Source organism: Epinephelus moara, chromosome 22 (assembly GCF_006386435.1).
Source record: "Epinephelus moara isolate mb chromosome 22, YSFRI_EMoa_1.0, whole genome shotgun sequence".
NCBI lineage: Eukaryota > Metazoa > Chordata > Actinopteri > Perciformes > Serranidae > Epinephelus > Epinephelus moara.
The window spans coordinates 11,228,859-11,247,295 of record NC_065527.1 but is presented as its reverse complement, the minus strand read 5'-3'; the positions used below and the strand labels follow the sequence as shown (position 1 = coordinate 11,247,295).

General features: G+C 42.0%; 1 protein-coding gene across 1 annotated transcript in view; it reads right to left on the bottom strand.

Moving 5' to 3' along the window:
* csmd2 (CUB and Sushi multiple domains 2) overlaps nucleotides 1–18,437 on the bottom strand; it is a 284,867-nt gene that overhangs the window by 24,048 nt on the left and 242,382 nt on the right. Inside the window, exons 48-56 of the mRNA XM_050034139.1 lie at nucleotides 14,260–14,448; nucleotides 12,208–12,354; nucleotides 9,172–9,360; nucleotides 6,038–6,223; nucleotides 5,641–5,835; nucleotides 5,140–5,313; nucleotides 4,855–5,028; nucleotides 3,866–4,039; nucleotides 540–728 (exon numbers count right to left, since the gene is read on the bottom strand). Of these exons, the coding sequence (XP_049890096.1) occupies nucleotides 540–728; nucleotides 3,866–4,039; nucleotides 4,855–5,028; nucleotides 5,140–5,313; nucleotides 5,641–5,835; nucleotides 6,038–6,223; nucleotides 9,172–9,360; nucleotides 12,208–12,354; nucleotides 14,260–14,448 (1,617 nt within the window). The remainder of the gene's footprint in view (nucleotides 1–539; nucleotides 729–3,865; nucleotides 4,040–4,854; nucleotides 5,029–5,139; nucleotides 5,314–5,640; nucleotides 5,836–6,037; nucleotides 6,224–9,171; nucleotides 9,361–12,207; nucleotides 12,355–14,259; nucleotides 14,449–18,437) is intronic.

Below are 18,437 nucleotides of genomic sequence, written 5' to 3'. Positions count from 1 at the left end.
GATTTGTGTTTGTTAGAACTTATTTTACCAAAGAAACTTTCCAACCAATTAAGATACTTAGTTCCATCAGATTGCTTCATCACTTCATCACACTGAGGCTGTTTAGATTACAAATGCAAAGGATTTCCTACACAGAAAGGAAGGAAACCCAGAAGTTTTAAACTGTTAGTCCATTAATCAACTAGTGCCTCAAATCAAAACAAAAAAGAACAACAAATTTCAAAAGTCATATTTTAAGGAAAATGTTAGACATTATCTGTTTCCAGCTTCTGAAAATGATTTGTTTTATAGTATCCTTGTAATATCTTTGGGTTTTTAACCACTGGTTGGACAAAATAAAATATCTGAAGAGTTCAAGTTGAGTTAATAGAAGCTGTGATGGGCGTGTGCCACTATTTTTTATTTTAACATAAACATTAAAAGAGGGGGACAGAATATTTCTGCTTTACAGAAATCAGTTTTAGTATACTTCAGTATATACTAAACAAAACACTGGAACTCATGCAGTGCCACTTACAACCAACCCCTGAGGTACTTACACAGGCACTTAGGCAGGGAGCGGTCCCAGGTACCGTCCCCCTGACAGGAGATGGAGCTGGTGCCCAGCAGGTAGTAGCCCGGGTTACAGCGGTACGACACAGTGGTCTGGAAGCTGTAGCGATGAGGCCCGCTGGGCAGTACCTGCCTGATGCTGTTCTCTACATGACCAGGCTCTGTGCAGTTCACAACTGGAGGAAGGGATGCATAGAGAGGGGGAGGAGTAAAGGACAATCTTGTGTGAGCATTTAGTTTCAATTCAACAAATGATTTAACCTGGAATTGATGATTTACTGTTCTTTGATGATTATATTTCAAACGTTACTGGCAAGACAGACGAATGGGGGCATTTTGTAATAATACACCATTTATTTTGATATAGATATATGACATTCTGTCACACAGAGGGAACACACCCATTTTACAAGCAGAGGGTTTTTTTTTTAGCACTTTGACTCTCTTTGTCCATGCCTTTTTCTCATCTACTACTTCCACCCATCCAGCATCCATCCATCCACCCCAATCCAAATGAAGTAGGAGGCAGGCTCCGGAAATAAACATTTGCTTCATTAGAGCCAGTCTCCTGCTGGCCGCCGTGGTGCAGAGATGGTGATGGATGGGGAGCTCACAGGAGAAGAGGCACCATGTCAGTTTAGCACCAGATGGAGAGAGTTAGGGAAGGGGAGAATGAGGGATGAGTGAGGAGCGAGGGACAGTGAGGGGGGCGCTGTACAGAGTGAGAAAGGAAGAAGCCCTGATGGTGCAGAATATATTAAAATTCATGACAGAATGTCAGGCTACGACTGCTACCAGCACCAATCCATCTTGAGAGTCTCAGATACAAGACACAAACCAAAACCTTACAAGGCCTCAACAAAGTCAGAGTACAGTGAGTAACAGTTGCTGTCTAGTCTACACTGTGAACCATAACTAAGTATGTACTTTGATGCCAAAACTCCAATGGCTTCTAAAACACTACCCATGCAGCCATTATGCCCCATTTTGCCTTGCCAGTGTTGCCCCATGAGCGTGCCTTTGCCACAGCCAAAATGAACCCATTGTATGCTAATGTGCCTAAAAGCTTGCTCATTTTCATGCTCCCAAGCTGGCCAGCACAGCTCAATCACCCCCCACATACCTATTATAATGTATTCCTTCCAGTACAGTGCTGACCCATGGTGCCATCATTTACAACTTACCGCATAATAACACTACAAAGTGTATTTGAAGCAGTGGAGCTGCTTCAGCACGAGACTTTCCAAGCTTGGAATTCGGCTTTGAATAAATGTGCTCGGGCAACATGGGCCCAAAAGCGATCCAACAATCATCTAAAACGACTGACCTCCTGGTGCATTTCTGTGTGTGGCCCAGTGGGCAGGCAGGGAGGAAGTGAAGGGATGAAAGGAAAAGAAGAATAAAAGTGAGAGGGGAAGAAGGGCTGAGGTAATTCATCTCTGTTCCACTCAGAAGTGGAGACCCCAGTCACCCTATCCTCCTCTTGGCCTCCTTCCAAGTAACGGCCCTGTAAGTGGTGTGTCAGAGTGTGTTTTTTTTCCTGTCCTGTGTCTTTTGCCTTTTATCGCTGAAAGACAAATAAACACGCACGAGTCGTCCAAAGAAGGCGTTGTTGTGGCTGTGTTGCTGTGACTCAAATTGGTGGTGATTAGAGAGGGATAGGAGACTGGCTGGGCTGGCAGCGCTCTCCTGCTCCCTGCATTATTGATGGAGCCTACAGACTCTTGTAGCTAAAATCTGGACTGTGGAAATCATTACCTTTGTCTGACTGACTGCTACCCCACCCCTCCCTTTTTTCCCTGCCATCTGCAACTATCCACTATTATCTGTCCCTCTAAAAGAAGAGCCCATGGTATGGCTAAGCTAAGGTGAGATGGATGAAGCTGGTGTCATCCTTGCACTTAGTTTTCCACTCAGAGGAGGAAGTACATGGCAGACAGGAGAGCGTGCCTCACCAGATATGTCTAGAATGCTGTAATTAAGGTGATAAATCTGATTGACAAAAAGACCCCTGAGCTACTTATGTCTCCACATCAACAGTGCGGATAATGTGCTTTCAAAACAGACACCTAAGCCCACCCACACACACGGAAGACACACACAGTCTCACACAAAATGCTTCTCAGAGTCAGCATCTGCATGGAAACAAGGCCAATGCTAATATGATGTCACTACTAGAGCGGAGAGATTTAAGGCGCACGTCTGGGAGAAGATCTCGCCTGCTTATGCATGCAGCAGCCAAATGTACTTCTCTCTTTTTTTAACAACTGAAGACGGATTCCTATGGGACTCGCAGTCTCCTCATCCCTTCATAAATGTCTTAAAAAAAAATCTCTTCTCTCCTCATTTAAAACAAACTCATAAGTCAATCCGTCACTGATTCTGTCACTGCCTTGTCATATACAGGGCCCGACCTTGTGAGCGGCCTCTTTCTGTGCCTGTCACAAAGCCCTCAGTTAGTGGGGACTTAGAGACAAGACGTGGGTGCCGAGATACATCGCTTGTCGCAAAAACACTGCCAAATTAAAAGTCCTTGCCTCGCTTCAAAGCAGAGCCGGGTACTTCTTATTCTGAGCAAAAGCAAGGATGCGGGTCTCCGAAGGCTGCTGTCTTTCACACAAGCTCAAGGATCCTGTGATTGTTTTTGGCTGTCTCTGCCTGGTTATTAACTAGGTTTGTTTCCCTGACAGACAGGTGAGCCTTAGGGTGCAACAAAGGTAGCTAGGGTGAGAGGAAATAACATCAAATGTAAATATTATCCGGAACCTCCAAGGACCAAGTAGTTGAGACCGTGGTAATTAAATAATCCAAGGTTCTCTTTGGTTTTTCATTTCAATTTCCCCTAATATGCATCGTTTAAAACTCTTTCTCCCTCCGGCTGTCTTTGCGCTTCATCTCCGCTCTCTCTGTGATTGGGGTCATCTCTGGTGGCAGAAGATATGACCTTGCACGATACAATAGGTAATTTAATACATACCTGCGCAAATGGATGAGAACACAAAACTGTACTCCTGCAGGCAAGCATGTGAAACCGAGCACACTTTTTGACAATGTCGTACCTCAGTCAATTACCTATGCACAAATCTGATGGCAATGGCTTGTCCAGCGCTCATAAATGCATTTAAGTTTTAACTGCTGACTGCATCCAATGGTAACAGGGACCAGGCACATATATTCAGTCTGTTCTTTTATCATTTATCATTCCATGCATTTGCAGGCATAGGTTCTCCAAAACAAATGCATGCATCATCCCCCTGAATACCAGTCAGTGAGATGCCACCTGGACTGACTGATAACATGAGCATGTACTTACTTTTACACCTGGGAAGGACGTTGCTCCACTGCCCATTGGCCTGGCAGGTAGACTTTACGGCCCCTTGCAGGACATATCCAATATTGCAGACAAAGCGCACGGCATCATTTAAGTTGAACTGGGTTCCTTGGGTCATACCGAAGGTAGGGTTACCGGGATGACCACATGTGATGGCTGGGAAAGTCATAGGAGAAAGAAAGTCATGGTTACACTTTTTAGGAGCAGTTTATTGAATCTCAAGGTTTAATATCAAACACCTGAAAAAAATAAGACCTGGATTTGAGGAGGTAATGTTGCAACACTGGATATAGCGCCTGAATTCTTACCCCACTGGCCATGCTGCAGCTGCACTAGCTGCATGTCTCTATTCTTGCCACTGGCCTCTATTAAAACAATCTCAGATAATGATTTGTACTACAGAGGAATAAAATGTATCATTTTGGAATAATTACCTCATCTTTGAAAATGTCATGGCAACACTTAGACATGAGGCACAGGTGGTTTTTAGAGCCTATTTTATGCAGAAACTTTCTGTTAAAATGCTCAATAGCAGGAATTAATTGGTGATCAGTACCAGATGGCTCCAGTCTAATCACACTAAATTGGCCATTGGTATCAGCCGGATAAGAGCATCCCTGGGTAATAGATGTCTGCAGTCATTACAAATCATTGATCAGCAATACACTTGGGCTGTATCTACTTTTTTCATACCTGCCTGACATTTCAGCAGGGTATACGGTATATGGTGACATTTGTGTTAAACAAACAAAAAGAGTAAAAGCTGAACTTTTACTTGATAGCACCTGCTTTTTTAGTTTGATAAATAAATATATACAGAAAAGAAACTCACAAAATGCCTTGGCAACATTGTTCTGAATCTTTTTTCCTTCCCTAGATAGCCTACCAGTGTTCCTGTGCAATTTAGAGGTCTTTAACTACACACTCTATCACCAGTAGTTTTACGAATAATGAACTGTTTTGGTACTTACGGACACAGACAGGAGTGCGTCCTGACCAGCGGTGATCCTGTTCACAAATTCGCACCGACACCCCAATAAGACGAAACCCTGGGTTACACTGGTACACAACGCTGCCTCGATAGTTGTAATTCTCCCCAATGATCTGTCCATTCACTATAGGCTCCGGGGTGCCACAATGGCCAGCTATGGATGGATGAGGAAGAAAAGAATCATGGTCAGACATAGATTTTTTGACTTACTTTGAAACAAATTGATTATGAAGTTATAATCATTTTAGGGTGCTTAAGATCTCACCGAGACACTGAACCTGCGTTCCACTCCAAAGCCCATTGGACATACACTCTCGTACCCGGGAGCCCACCAGCGTATATCCTGTGTTGCAGGAGAAAATGGCAGTGGCTCCATAGACGGTAAGTGTTCCAATCTTGTTGCCATTCGGTGGAGTCCCCAGGTCCCCGCATGAGATGACTGAAATGAGAAAATAATATCATGTGTTGCAATCCCATATGGTCAAAATATAATCAACAAAACTAATTTGTTTTGTTTAGGAAATGGTTTTGTTGGCTTTCATCCATTTTGTTTTGGTTTGAAGATTTGTGACTATTTATATTTATTTTATGTTCTTTTTTGTAACATCACGGTGGAATACCATACATTTGGATGTAATTATTTTTCATGCTTAACAAATTACTTTTTTCTGGCAGAGGTTTTTCTCTATTTCTAAGTGCAAACTGAGGAAGTTAACTCTAGAAACTGTGGGGAATTAAGACAATGAGATGTGCTGTTTACACTCACTGTCGCAGACTGGGCGTGGATCTGGGTAGTTCCAGGTGCTGTTGGCCTGGCAGCGGATGACCCTTTGACCCCTGTAGTAATATCCCGGGTCACATATGAGCATCATTATAGCATCATATTGGTTTTGGGTACCATAGATCAGCCTCCATCTCCCATGTTCCACAGCAGAGTGGCCGATGTCAGGGCAGGTCACCGCTGGAAGGTCAGAGGATAAACAATCATTATGAACTCAAATAGCTATTTGTGTATGGGGCCGTTACCATAATGACAAATTAGCTTTATTCTCAAACCTGCTGGGAATATCTGGAACTCACTGTGGGTTTCAAAACTTTAAATATTCCAAAGTTAAAGAGTTTGTTCTGTTGATAACACTGAAACTAATAAACTGACTACTCACGAACACATCTGGGTGGGGCCTCAATGGGGCTCCACCTCCCAGACTCCTGGCAGATCACAGAGGTGGTGACAGGCCCGGCAAGCCGAAATCCTGGATTACACTGGTATGTGGCCCTGGCTCCTAGAGAGAAATCCTGGCCTACAATACTGCCATTGACCGGAGGCACTGGCATTCCACAGGACATAACTAGAGGGGAACAGGGGATGTGGAGGGAAGGGAAAACAAAACAAAACAAAGAAAAATGTGGTTGGTAGAAGGAAAGCACAGGTACTGAGGTATATTTAAATAATCTTCGTATGCAGAGTGTCTAGCTCACAATAGGCTTCCTGTACAAACACACTCCCAGAGCCGTCATTGATGTGCAGTAAACATTAGCTTGGGCTGCCATCTGCGCAACAGTAAACAATCAAATCTCGAGAGAGCGTATGTATTTCAGGTAGAGATTACACCTACTTCAGACTTGACCAGGCATTCAAAGGCGGCCCTGCTACCTTCGGTTTTCACTGTAGCTGATAATACTGAACCTGTAGCTATAATAAAATTAACTTTTTGTCATATCTGTTGAAACTGCCATGGCATCTACACAGTAGTACAGAGAGAGGTGATCTGTAGAAAAGTAATGTTCCTCTGCCCCCTCGAATTGCTTCTAATGGCATTATTGCAGGTGAACGAAAACAACCAGAGCACAGCTGTCAATCATGTCGGTCACTGCTTGGGAATTGCTGTAAAACTATCAAACTAGACAGCGCTGATAAAATATGAATCAAGATTCTGTTACTGCATTGCGGATATCCCGCCTCACATGTTTCAGAAACATATTTTAGTGTACTGTTTAGCTGTCAAATGAGAAAGCTGGTCAGGCAGGTGGGCGGTGCCTGGTGCGTCACTCGACTATTCCCAACATGGCGGTTGGGTCACAAATTTTCTCACTGTTACAACTAAACAGTACACTAAAATGCGTTTCTGAAAATGTTTGAGGCAAGAAATATGTAATGCAGTAGCAGAATCTTTATTCATATATTTTTTTTAATACTTTATTGCAATGTTTCTTTCATCTTCTTCATAAGCATAAACAATATTTCCAATTTCCTTGCATTTTTATACACTTTTTTTTCAGTCATATACCTTCGTAAATTATTTATATTCAAAGAAATACAACAAGGTTAAATAAAATCCCCAAAAAACAAAAAACAGAACAAAAGAAAGTAAAACGAAAACAAACAAAAACAGAAAAAAAAAAAAAAAAAAAAAAGAATCTTTATTTGACGGCTGCGTTAGAGACTCCTACAATCTAACTGGTTGTTTGACGTGGGATTTGATCTTTTTCACAGATGGTCTAATAACATTTTGTGGATATAATGACAGTTTCAGCAAAAATAACAAAGTTATTTTCATCGAAGTAACCCACTGTGGTTTTAATCACTCTGGTTGGAAACTAGACTTTGGAAGATTTCATGCTTTTGTGAATAAAATCTGAACTTAAACCAATCGAGAATTCACTTAAATTGTAAATCAATAAAGATGGTGCAACAGCATCACAGTCATGTAAAATTTAAAGTCAAATTTAATAGGATTTTTACATTAGAGTAGATGCATCTCGCCTCAATAGCTATTACATTATTTATACTTTTCACTTTTCTAATTTTTTTTTCTGTCAGTCTCAGTTGAACAAAGGTAATTGCTATTCTTCATTCCATCACTGTAAAAAATGAGCACAGTGACAAGCAGATAACTGTGACTATAACCCATAAGACATATCAAACAATTCAGTTCAGGTAACACCAAATATCATTAATCTGATGCAATGTTATCTTCAAAGCCATTCTGAGTAATGGTGAAATGAGCTTCCTTGAAGCACGCCTAAGGCTGAGGGGCTGTTGGTGATGGCACACTGTCAGTTGAAATCACACTTTGATCCAGAGCAAATGGATTCAGTGATAGTCTTTTTCAATCAACTTAAATCAGAACGACAGAACTTAAAAAATACATTTTGCTACAAATATGTCTTCTTTAACTCGGCGCACCAGTTTGGCTACGGATGTTAAAATCTTGTTTTCTCCGCACTGTTTCAAGGTTCATTTCATCACTTTTGAGATGCTGAATGAGCTCAGTCAGAATGATACTGACGAAATGCTACTTAAATAAAATCCTGCAATGTGAAATTATCCTGCCCATCTAATTTTACCATGTAGATTTGTCTTGCTTAAATTAAAGAAGTACTTCACCCCCCAGCTGACCAATTGTGTATCAGTTACTTACCCTGTGTTACACTGAATTGGTGAAGAGAACGCTGTTTTTCTCACATGCCTCCATTCTGAACAAGGAATCCATGAATGGAAAAAAACTCATGGTGGGATTGTGTTTAATGACAGCAAATCTATATCAAAATATGTTTACAAACTTTCACAAAACTTATGCAGTATAATCCAAGTCTGATTCATCTAGCCGTGTGCTCAATACTTCCCAAACAGACTGCTCTTTTCAACAGGGAACTAAACTGAGAGTGAACTGTGCTCTCCTCAAAGCCAGACGCCATTGACAAAAAATGGTAATTCACCTTGCCTAACACAGGAGCTGCTGGTTTATCACTGCCTCGATCAGTCCAGTAGTTTGTGTCATTGTGCAACTTTGATGTTTAAAGGGTAAGTTCAGATTCAACAAAGTCACACAATGACACAAACTACCAACCAAGGCTGGCTGCTCTTGTGCAATGAGGGAAAATTACTGTCTGGCTTTGAAGAGAACATAGTTTCACTTTCCATTCAGTTGCCTGTTGGAAAAAGCAGTCTGTTTGGGAGGTACTGAGCATACGACTGGATAAACAACACTTGCATTATACTGCACAAGCTGTGTGAGTTTTAAACGGATATTGTGATGTAGTTTTACTGCTGTTAAAAACGGACCCCTATGTCTTTAGTTCATCAATAATTTTATCAGTTTTTTGGATTCTTTGTTCACTGTGAAAGTTTTCTTCACAAATTCAATGTAATACAGGACGAGCAACTGATACAAACCACAAATGGTTATCGGGGGGTGAAGTATTCCTTTAAGACAATTCCGGATCTAAGTTTTTCTTTACAACTTCCAACCTTCTCTTCCTTCCTCATGACCCATTGCTAGGACTGGGCCCTCACCTTGGCAAAGTGGTACCGGTGCATTCCACTGGTTGGTCCCCTGTGCAGTCCGGGTGCATGTGGCACTACTCTGACCAATGAGCCGGAAGCCCTGGTCACAGTTGAAGCGTAGGGTGCTGCCCAGCTTAGTGCCTGTCAGACTGTGCACGGTGCCATTCACAGGGTTGTTCGGAGGGCTGCAGTAGGCCGCTATGACAAAAAAAAAAAAAAAAAATAAGAAATAGGTGTAGGTATAAATAAGCATACAGATAAAATTGAGTGCAACAAGCATAAAAAGCTAATAATGATGCAAGACGATGCAAGTTTGTGTTGAGGAGGTGAAGGATTAATGCGCCTTCAGTAGCACAGAGCCCCAGATCTCTTTGCATCTGTCTTCTACGCCTGGCATGGTAAAGGAGGATATGTATTAATACAAGCGCTACAATGCAATCTCTTGAAGGCAAAAACTGCAGACGAGAGACAAGGAAAATTGATTAAAGGAAACTAATGTTCTGCAAAGCGAAACTGGAGTTTGTCAGCAGCAGCAGCAGCAGCAGAGGAGGATCATAAAAGTGATGGATAGATAATAACAGGAACAAAATATCTGTTTTTGTTTGTTGGTTAAATTGGCGGCAGCAATAATCGTTTATCATCACAAATGGTGGCAGCAACAGGTCCATGGTTCCCAAAAAAAATGGGGGACTCTGAGGCCTGAATTGCATTTTGCAGATCTTATGTTAATATGACATCATTACACACCTACTGGAGAATACATAAGAACACACATTGTGATGCATCAGTACAGGGCAGCATGAAAGAAAACAGCGCTCACTACGGGAAGAGATTAAGATGTATCATCCATTACACTTAATCACTATGACCACATTACAGATCTATAAAAATGCAAATTCTGAGTCAAGCCCCTCACGTGGCAATGAAAACGGCCTCTCTTTGAAGTGAGTGGGAATTTTTAGCACCATGCAATCAGATAAAACTCCCTCTCAGTATAAAAACTTAAAGTCATGTCAGCGGTGTAATATGTATTCAGCGTTTATGAGATGTTGCTGTCTCACACAAATTGTTCCAACGAGACAGAGAATGTGAGACTTTTCAAGTGCGCTGACATTTCATTTTGTGGCACTGAAGTTAGATAAAACAGACTTTCTGTGGAAGTTGACACTGAGGTTCACTGGGAAAGAAGTTAGATTTCTTGGTAGATAAAACACAGTGGGTGTACTTGCAGCTTTGGTCATTTTGTGGAGTGTAGCTTTCAAGTTTGAAACACCATGTCCTCTCCACAGTCATCAAGGGATGAAGTCTCATTAATGCCATCCCTGATTGCTCCATGGGTAAGGAATTTAACACTTACAAACCCAATGCTTAAATCCGATTTTTAATATGCCGACTGAGCAACTGTATGTTCCTTGAAAAGGCCTTCTCATGTCAGTCACTGTGACTGAGCCACCCTTGAGTTCAATTCTTCACTTCTATCTGTGTCTAACTCATTTGCTCCTCTGTCTGTGCTCCTCGCTCCTTCCCTCTATGCCTGTTATAGTATACAGCTTGTCTCACTGCAATCAGCCTTGCAGCTCAGAGGAATAAGATCTACATTGGCAGGTGACTGGATTGGAATAGATAATAGAAAGGAGGGGAACGAGGGCGGGAGGGGGATAGTGATACAGACAAAGAGAGGGATGTATGAGCATAAGGAGAAAGTAAGGAAGACAGAGATAGAGTCAGGCAGAGCATGGCTGATTGAATCGATGGCAAGGATGAACTAAATGAGGCGACAGAGGAAGAGTGAGAGAGGCTACGGCTGGAGAGGAAGAATAGAGATGGCCAGTTGCTGAAGGAGATGTCTGCAACTTGGTGATGGAAGACCAGCCCATGGAGAAAAAAGATGGATTGATGAAGAACACAGTCGAATGCATGAATCTGCCTGCGCCATCTGCTTCTTCCTCCCCACCAAGGTACTACAGAAGGCAACTCCATATTGACCATGGCGACTTGTGAGTTCTCAGCCGTCACTTAGTTCATCTGTCACTTAGCCTGCTATGGCAAAATCCATCATGGCTAAAAAAAAGAAGTAAAAAAAGGCAATAGAGGGAAAACGACAGAACATCCGGTTGGGGAGAAGGAGAGCTCCACTGAGAGGAGGAGGGGGACGATTAGTCAATCTGGCTGAGTGCTGTTGATACAGAACGGAGGGAGCCTTTTAAATATTTACACAGTCATAATTCAGAGCGAGTTATGCAGGTGTCGTATACCAACAGATCTTTCTCGGGAGCAGGACAGAACAGAAGAATAATAAGCAATACAAAGAACAACGTTTACTAATTCCCAAGCTGGAGCTGCACAGCAAGGAGTGCTGCAGATGTCTGCTGCCCCCGGTAGGTTGTCATGGAGATGGGTCATTTTTCTAGCCATTTCAGATGCGGTTGGCAGCTCAAATGTTTGTCTTGTTGACACAGTAAACCAAAGGCACCTCTGATGAGATGGAACATACAACAATGTAGAGAAGGAACAAAGTTCGGTAACACTTTACTTGAAGGTATCTACATAAGGGTGACATGACACTGTCATAACTATGACATGACACTGTCATGAACTTGTCATAAACATTATGTACATGCCATAAACGTTGTTTGGGTTGTCTTGATTATGACAACTTGACATTAACCACGATGACATTACCAGAAGTTGTCTTTGTCATAACAATAATAAACTTGTAATGTCATCCTGGTTAATGTCAAGTTGTCATAATCAAGACAACCCAAACAATGTCAACTTGTCATTACAAAAAACAAATGACACTTAATGACAGCAGTCATAAACGTTAATGACATGTACATAATGTTCATGACAGGTTCTTGACCGTGCCATGTCATAGTTATGACAGTGTCATGTCACCCTAATGTAGATACCTTCAAGTAAAGTGTTACCCAAAGTTCTTCTAGTAATCAACTCTAAATAAACAACTGAAAGTATTTTATTTATTTATTTATTTTTTTAAAAAGCCTGTAACCTCAGACTCTTGTGCGCCTGGTCTTGACTCACCTGAGTAGCGTATGCGAAAGCCTTTGTGGCTGGTAGTATGATCGAAGGACCAGTGCAGGTAGACTTTGTTACTGGAGCTGGTGATGCTCAATGGGTTGGAATAGTTACCACTGAGGGTAATCAGGAGTGGGCTCTGTCTGGATGGGCCTGGGTCAAGAGAGAGAAGACAAGTGTTAAGAAGAATCAATCTCAAGTCTCATAACATTGTGCTTTGGAAAAACTTGTCCATGCATTTATTTTCTGTAGACTTGACTCCTGTGATGGTGTCTTTATAGGTCTGTCTTAGAAAATCGATCAGACAGCTGCAGCTGTTTCAACATGCTGCTGCTCAAATCCTCACTAAGACTGAGAAAGTGGACCACATTACTCCAGTTCTGAGGTTGTTACGCTGGCTTCCTTCTGTCAAAGAATCGATTTCAAAACACAGTTGTTGGTTTATAAAGCAGTGGACAGTATAGAGCGCAAATACATTTCTGACCTTCGTGCTACACTATGAACCATGAAGACCTCTCAGGTCTTCTGGGACAGATCTGCTTTGTGTCCCCAGAGTCAAGACTAAACGAGGAGAAGCAGTGTTTGGTTTTTATGCACCGCACAGCTGGAACAAACTCCCAGACAACTGCAGGTTTTTTCCAATTCAAGGCTGAAGACTTTTCTGTTTGCCGCTGCCTTTTACTGAATCAAATATTTATTGATTGCTTACACTGCACTGTAACTTTTATTCTTGTATTTTATTCCTTTATTGGTATATTTTAGATTGTTTTTATTTTTTATTCTCTAGCTCTTTAATTGTATTTAAATATTGTGTGTGTGTGTGTTTATTATTATCTCATGTTTATTTATTTATTTTTGGTATTAGTATTATTTCTTGCCTTTTATCTCTTCGTATTTTATTTGAAATGACTGATTGAAAAGATGTGGACAGATATAGATATGTAAATGCACATAGATATGTATATGTAAATACACAGAAGGACAAAAAGGAGGAGAAGCATGGATATATTCATGTAGCTGTAAGGGGCCAAAGTGTGTTTAATTGTCACTTAATTAGATGATTTTTGTTAAAAAAATATATGTGAGACAATTAAGTGTTTGATAGATAGTATGTGCTTGTCTCAATAAAAAGATTAGCTTAAAAAATGAACTGCATTTAAATGCCCTTTTATAATGTCTGTCTTTTGCACTCTCGATGCTTTTGATGTTTTATGTGAAGCACTTTGAATCGTCTTGCTACCGAAATGTGCCGTATAACTAAACTTGCCTTGCCCAAAGAAGAAGAGTGATAATACTTTTATATAAAACACCACTAGCACTGGGTCTTCAACATAATGCAAGTATTCCTAAACATACACACTTGAATCTGAACAGTAATTTGAATCGCTTTTTCCTTGTAAATGTAAATTGACAGAATACCATTTAGGAAAAAAAAGCTGTCATCTTGCACAGATTGAGGTTTTTTTTTTAATGTCTGAATTTTGAAACCAATATCATTTTCCCTCGTCGTGGCTTTTTAGGGATTGTGCGTTTTGTTAGACTTGTGGTAAAAATCAAAAGTTGCTCAGCCTAACTGTGGATAAAAGATTTCTTTCCATAATTGGCTTGGCAGCCCCAAGGTTAGCAAATGTCTGTTCCCCTCCACTCGGCACAAGATAAAAAGCACTAATCAGGAACGCTAGCGTGTACGACCGCCATTTTCTCAGAGCAGCCTGGCAGAGTTGCTGACTGTGCCTCTAATCACATGCAAATGTACAAGGCAGATGTAGATGTTCTGTCGCCATGAAAGGGAGCCTGTGTGTGATTTTCTGTTAGTAGATGCGGGGAGCTTTGTAAGGGATGGTAAATTCAGCTGTCTGGCTCATTTTAGCTTTTTATTGTGGATATTTGTGGAAAATTAGTCTTTGGCCAAGGAAGTGTGGGAAGTGTCAAAGGCACGTGGGGTCAGATGCAGAGGGCAGCACCCAGACAAGGAATTAACATGATGCTGCTCAACTGAATTACGTGATACTGAATGCTGGTCTACATGTTCGTCCTAAAACAGATGCAGCGACTCACCATCAAAGATCTCAAGCTCATCAAACTGTCGGCTGGTCTGGAAGTGCTCTATGGTGAAGGTGATGTTGTAGCCAGGTTCCACTTTGACCACCCAGGAGCAGGACTCAAAATGGGGGAAGCCGCTGCCTGGCGACTGGCTCATGATGACACCTGTGGAAGCTGTCAGTACCTCATTCATGGGACAAGTCACTGCGGAGAGAAATAAGAGGCAGAGACAAATCAGTTAATTTGAATCATAGGAATAATGGTTTGTTTATGTTTTTGCTGTTCTGTGATGTTTCATAATTGCACATTCCCTCTAATTGTTTTTAGTGAATTTAATTTACCTTGAAGCACAAATTGGATTGGATAGACCTGCGCTGTTGTTGGAGGGCAACTCAATATGACTAAAAGCATAGCTAAGCTAATTGTCATCCTGCTCCTGATGCTGTCGCGGGAAACAAAGCTGTCCATGCTAAGTCAGTCCAGGAAACGACATGCATATATTATATAACGTTACTGAATTTCCCTCCTTCTTGTCCGTTGTCAGTATGTGACAGATATGATGTTAACGTGCCCGCTAATGCTCTCATCTGCCTGGGAACCCTATTGCAGTGGCACGTCTGGGCAGACCACATCCATCCGCTCGTCAAATTCCCTCCGTGACATCCTTTGACATTTCCTAGTGGTTTCAGTCTGTATTATCAGACCTTACACAGCGCTCCTGTCTGTTGCGTTTTTGCCAGGATGCTGTGAAGCCAGACTCTTAATCTGCCAGAGCTGTCTGCATACACAGTGGAACCCCAAAAAACAAATTGCAACATGAAAGGAAGCCAATGCTGCAACGGCGACACAATGCAACTGCTGCACGTTTTTTTCCTTCCCATTGTCTTTGTGGCTCACCTAATGGGGCAAACGTAGACTGTAAAATAATTCTGTCCACAGCAGAGAAAGATAAACATTTGCACTTCTTGTTGCGATATGAGATAACATAAACCTATCTACTGTATATCACTTCTTTCTATATCGCTAAGAATCCTGAGGGCGTACTTTGGTGAACATTATTGTAAGAACTCAAACCGACAGCTTGTTAAGAGCTTTACAATCAACCAAAGAGCATTTCAGAAAAAAACATATTCACCAGCCAGAGGCTTCATTTACAATCATAGCAGAAATAATAAAATACACAATAAGATGTTGACAACTGTGATTAAAAACCACTTCAAAGTGGACGTAACCAGGTAATTTTTTGCACGCGTGTACATTTTGTGTGTTTGTCAACCTAGTGTGGCAGTGAATCTACGCGGGGGTCTAAATGCCCCTGTTGTGTGCCACAATTTGAATACCCGAGCCTGTTGTGCCTCAGGGTAAGCAGCACTTGGCACTCGCAGGTCCTTCATTACAATGGGAAAATGTTGAACGCTCTGAATCACATTCTAGCAGCGCGCCTCCTTTTTGGGACAGTGTGTAAACTTGTTTTGTGCACGAAGTCGGTGTTTGTGTCGGCGCACTGTTGTGTGAGAGTGCGTGCGCTTCTTGGCTTGTTCAACCTCCTCTCTGTGTGTTCATAGGGGAAAGAGATTATTAAATTCGCAGGGAAAACATTATGGCAGACAGCCTGGGTTAAACGGCATTTGCAAAATAACTCTTAGCTTTTTTATTTTTACCTTGCTTGGCGTGTCAACTAGGTGGATTTATTGCCTCAGGAAATTTCAGATAATGTCAGGTAAGCTGCCACTCAGAGGCAAGGTTATGTTAAAACGAGGCATGCTCCTGTCAAATACTTTCGCCACAACTTCATGCTGTTCATTGTATTTATATTAGCTGCAGATCCCAACAACACAAACACTAATACACACATATCTGCTTATGTTGTTTACCATAGGTCAAGAAACTGCATTTAAGGGGGGCTTTAATGTCTTTATTAAATAGTGAACAGCAGAGAAATCACAGACAATGAGGGGAGAGAAAAATGGGGAATGACAAGCAACAACGGTCCCCAGCTGGGATCAACCCCCTCGGCCACCAGGGTGTCCTGAGCTGTGTCTCAATAACATACAGTGCTTGCATACTAAGTAAGCTTAAGTAGGGGGGAAATACAGCTATTGTACTGACTTAAAACATTAAGGGAACATTCTGCAGATGTGTAGAACTGCTGTACGACAGCAACACCTCAGACAATACAATATCCGCAGGATGCACTACAACAATAGTGCCATTATATGATGTAAGACTTAGAAATCTACAAATAGTTTCAGCATCTAACTTTGGAAGTAAAGGCGACAGTAATCTATTCTCATCCCAAATTCCAAGAAGTCTGTGAAATCATTTACAACCTCGAGCACCTCTGTGGAGTCAAAAAGCTTAAATCCATCACTGATAGTGAAACTGATCGCCCCCGGGGAAGTAGCATATAAAATCTAAGAGTGAAGTTCATTAACCAATCAATTCTCTGTGGATGAGATGTGTGTTGTCAGTGACCTTTCAGAAAGCTCCAACGTGTCTTCAAAACTGCCTTCAGCTCGTCTTGGAGCTGATGGAGGGAGACAGGCACGAGCTCTTATCGATAGGCTGCTACTTATTAAACTAATCCACTTTGAAATGAAGCATCACTCTGTTTGGCTGTAAACAAAAGGGTATAAGGGGACAAATCTGACAGCTGGAAAAAAAACGGCAGCCTCAACACGCAAGGTGAGATCAACATTGATAGGGCTCAAAATGAAATTTCACTTTAATGAGACAAGGAATGGAATAAGCTGGGAGCAGGAGTGGCAATCTATGAGACATCCTTTCTGCTGGTGTGTAAATTGTTTACCGTATGCAACAGCCTCCCAATAAAGGAGGGGGGTTGACTTCTGTGCAGACAAGCAGATGCACACACATCTGCATCCATACAGGCACGTGTGCACTCCAGTATGCAAGTATGGATGACGTGCATAAATCTACAATACATCATGCTTGTATAATGCTGCATTGCTGTTGAGACGCCTTTATTCATGTTGGTATTTAATTAGCATAAGCTGAGGGGCGATAACGAGCTGATTGAAGGGGATGGGCCGTAACATAAGCATTAGTGTGGATCAGGACCTGACAACTCTAAAAAGTCAGGAATGACAATGAAGACATGAAAAAGGGGGCAGCTGTAATCCATTCTGCGGGATGTAAAGAAGGGAGCTAGGGCATAAAATGTAGTCTAGGGAACAAACAGACAGACAGAGAGGTGATGGAGGCAAGGGGACCGAGTGGGATGAAGAAAGCGAGTTAGCTGGGAAACTAATGTGATGGGTGATTATGCAGGTTTTAACCAGAAATCTGTCTGGGGGATAAACACAGGGATTTTGGATCATCAGAGCTCATTGTCTTTCATTAATGAATTCAAGCAACACTTTGTACTGATGCTGTCGCTTTGTGTGTGTGTGTGATGCTGAACTCCCCGCGGTCTCAGCAGACAGCAGATGTAGTTGAGAGCTGTGGGTCCAATATGACCCTGTTTAATCAAATAGTAGGCAAATCAAATAATCCACGAACCAACTGGTTGCTCCGAAGGCAGGAAATACAAGAGAGGCTGAACCCATTTGCCATCGTGACTGGCAACATTTCTCTGGATTAAACAAGAAAAAAACAAGAGTGTGTCTCTCTTTGTGTGCGTGCGTCTCTGTTTGTGTGTGTGTGTGTGTGGCGATGGTGGCTTTCATCTATTGTATGTCAGTGTTGAGAGAAAAGGAAAAGGCAGAGACAGAGGAAGACAGATCTGGGTATTGATAGACACCTGTGGGTAAACGTGTGTGACAATACATTGCACTGTGTTGTTGTGTTTTGAACCAGCCTCTGAGAAAGACAAAAACAAAAAGGGAACAGGGGATAAAGGGTATGTGTGTTACGCAACGACAGGAGTCTGACGCTAGTGAGTCGGGGGAGGGAAGTGGCGAGTGCAGGGGGGAGGGAGTGCAGACGGAGGGAATGCAGAGGATGAGTGAGGATACTGGAGCTGAGGGGCAAGCAACACTGCAGAACCGCCTGTAGGCTCCAGTGCTGCTCGCTGGTAGACTATCACAATGACAGCACCCACTGCTGTGTAACCCAGACACATGCTAGACCAGTGTGTATGTTTATACAGTATATGTACAAGCGTGTGATGTGATGTGTTGAATTGAATGTGTATGTGTGTGTGTGTGTGTGTGTGTGTGTGTGTGTGTGTG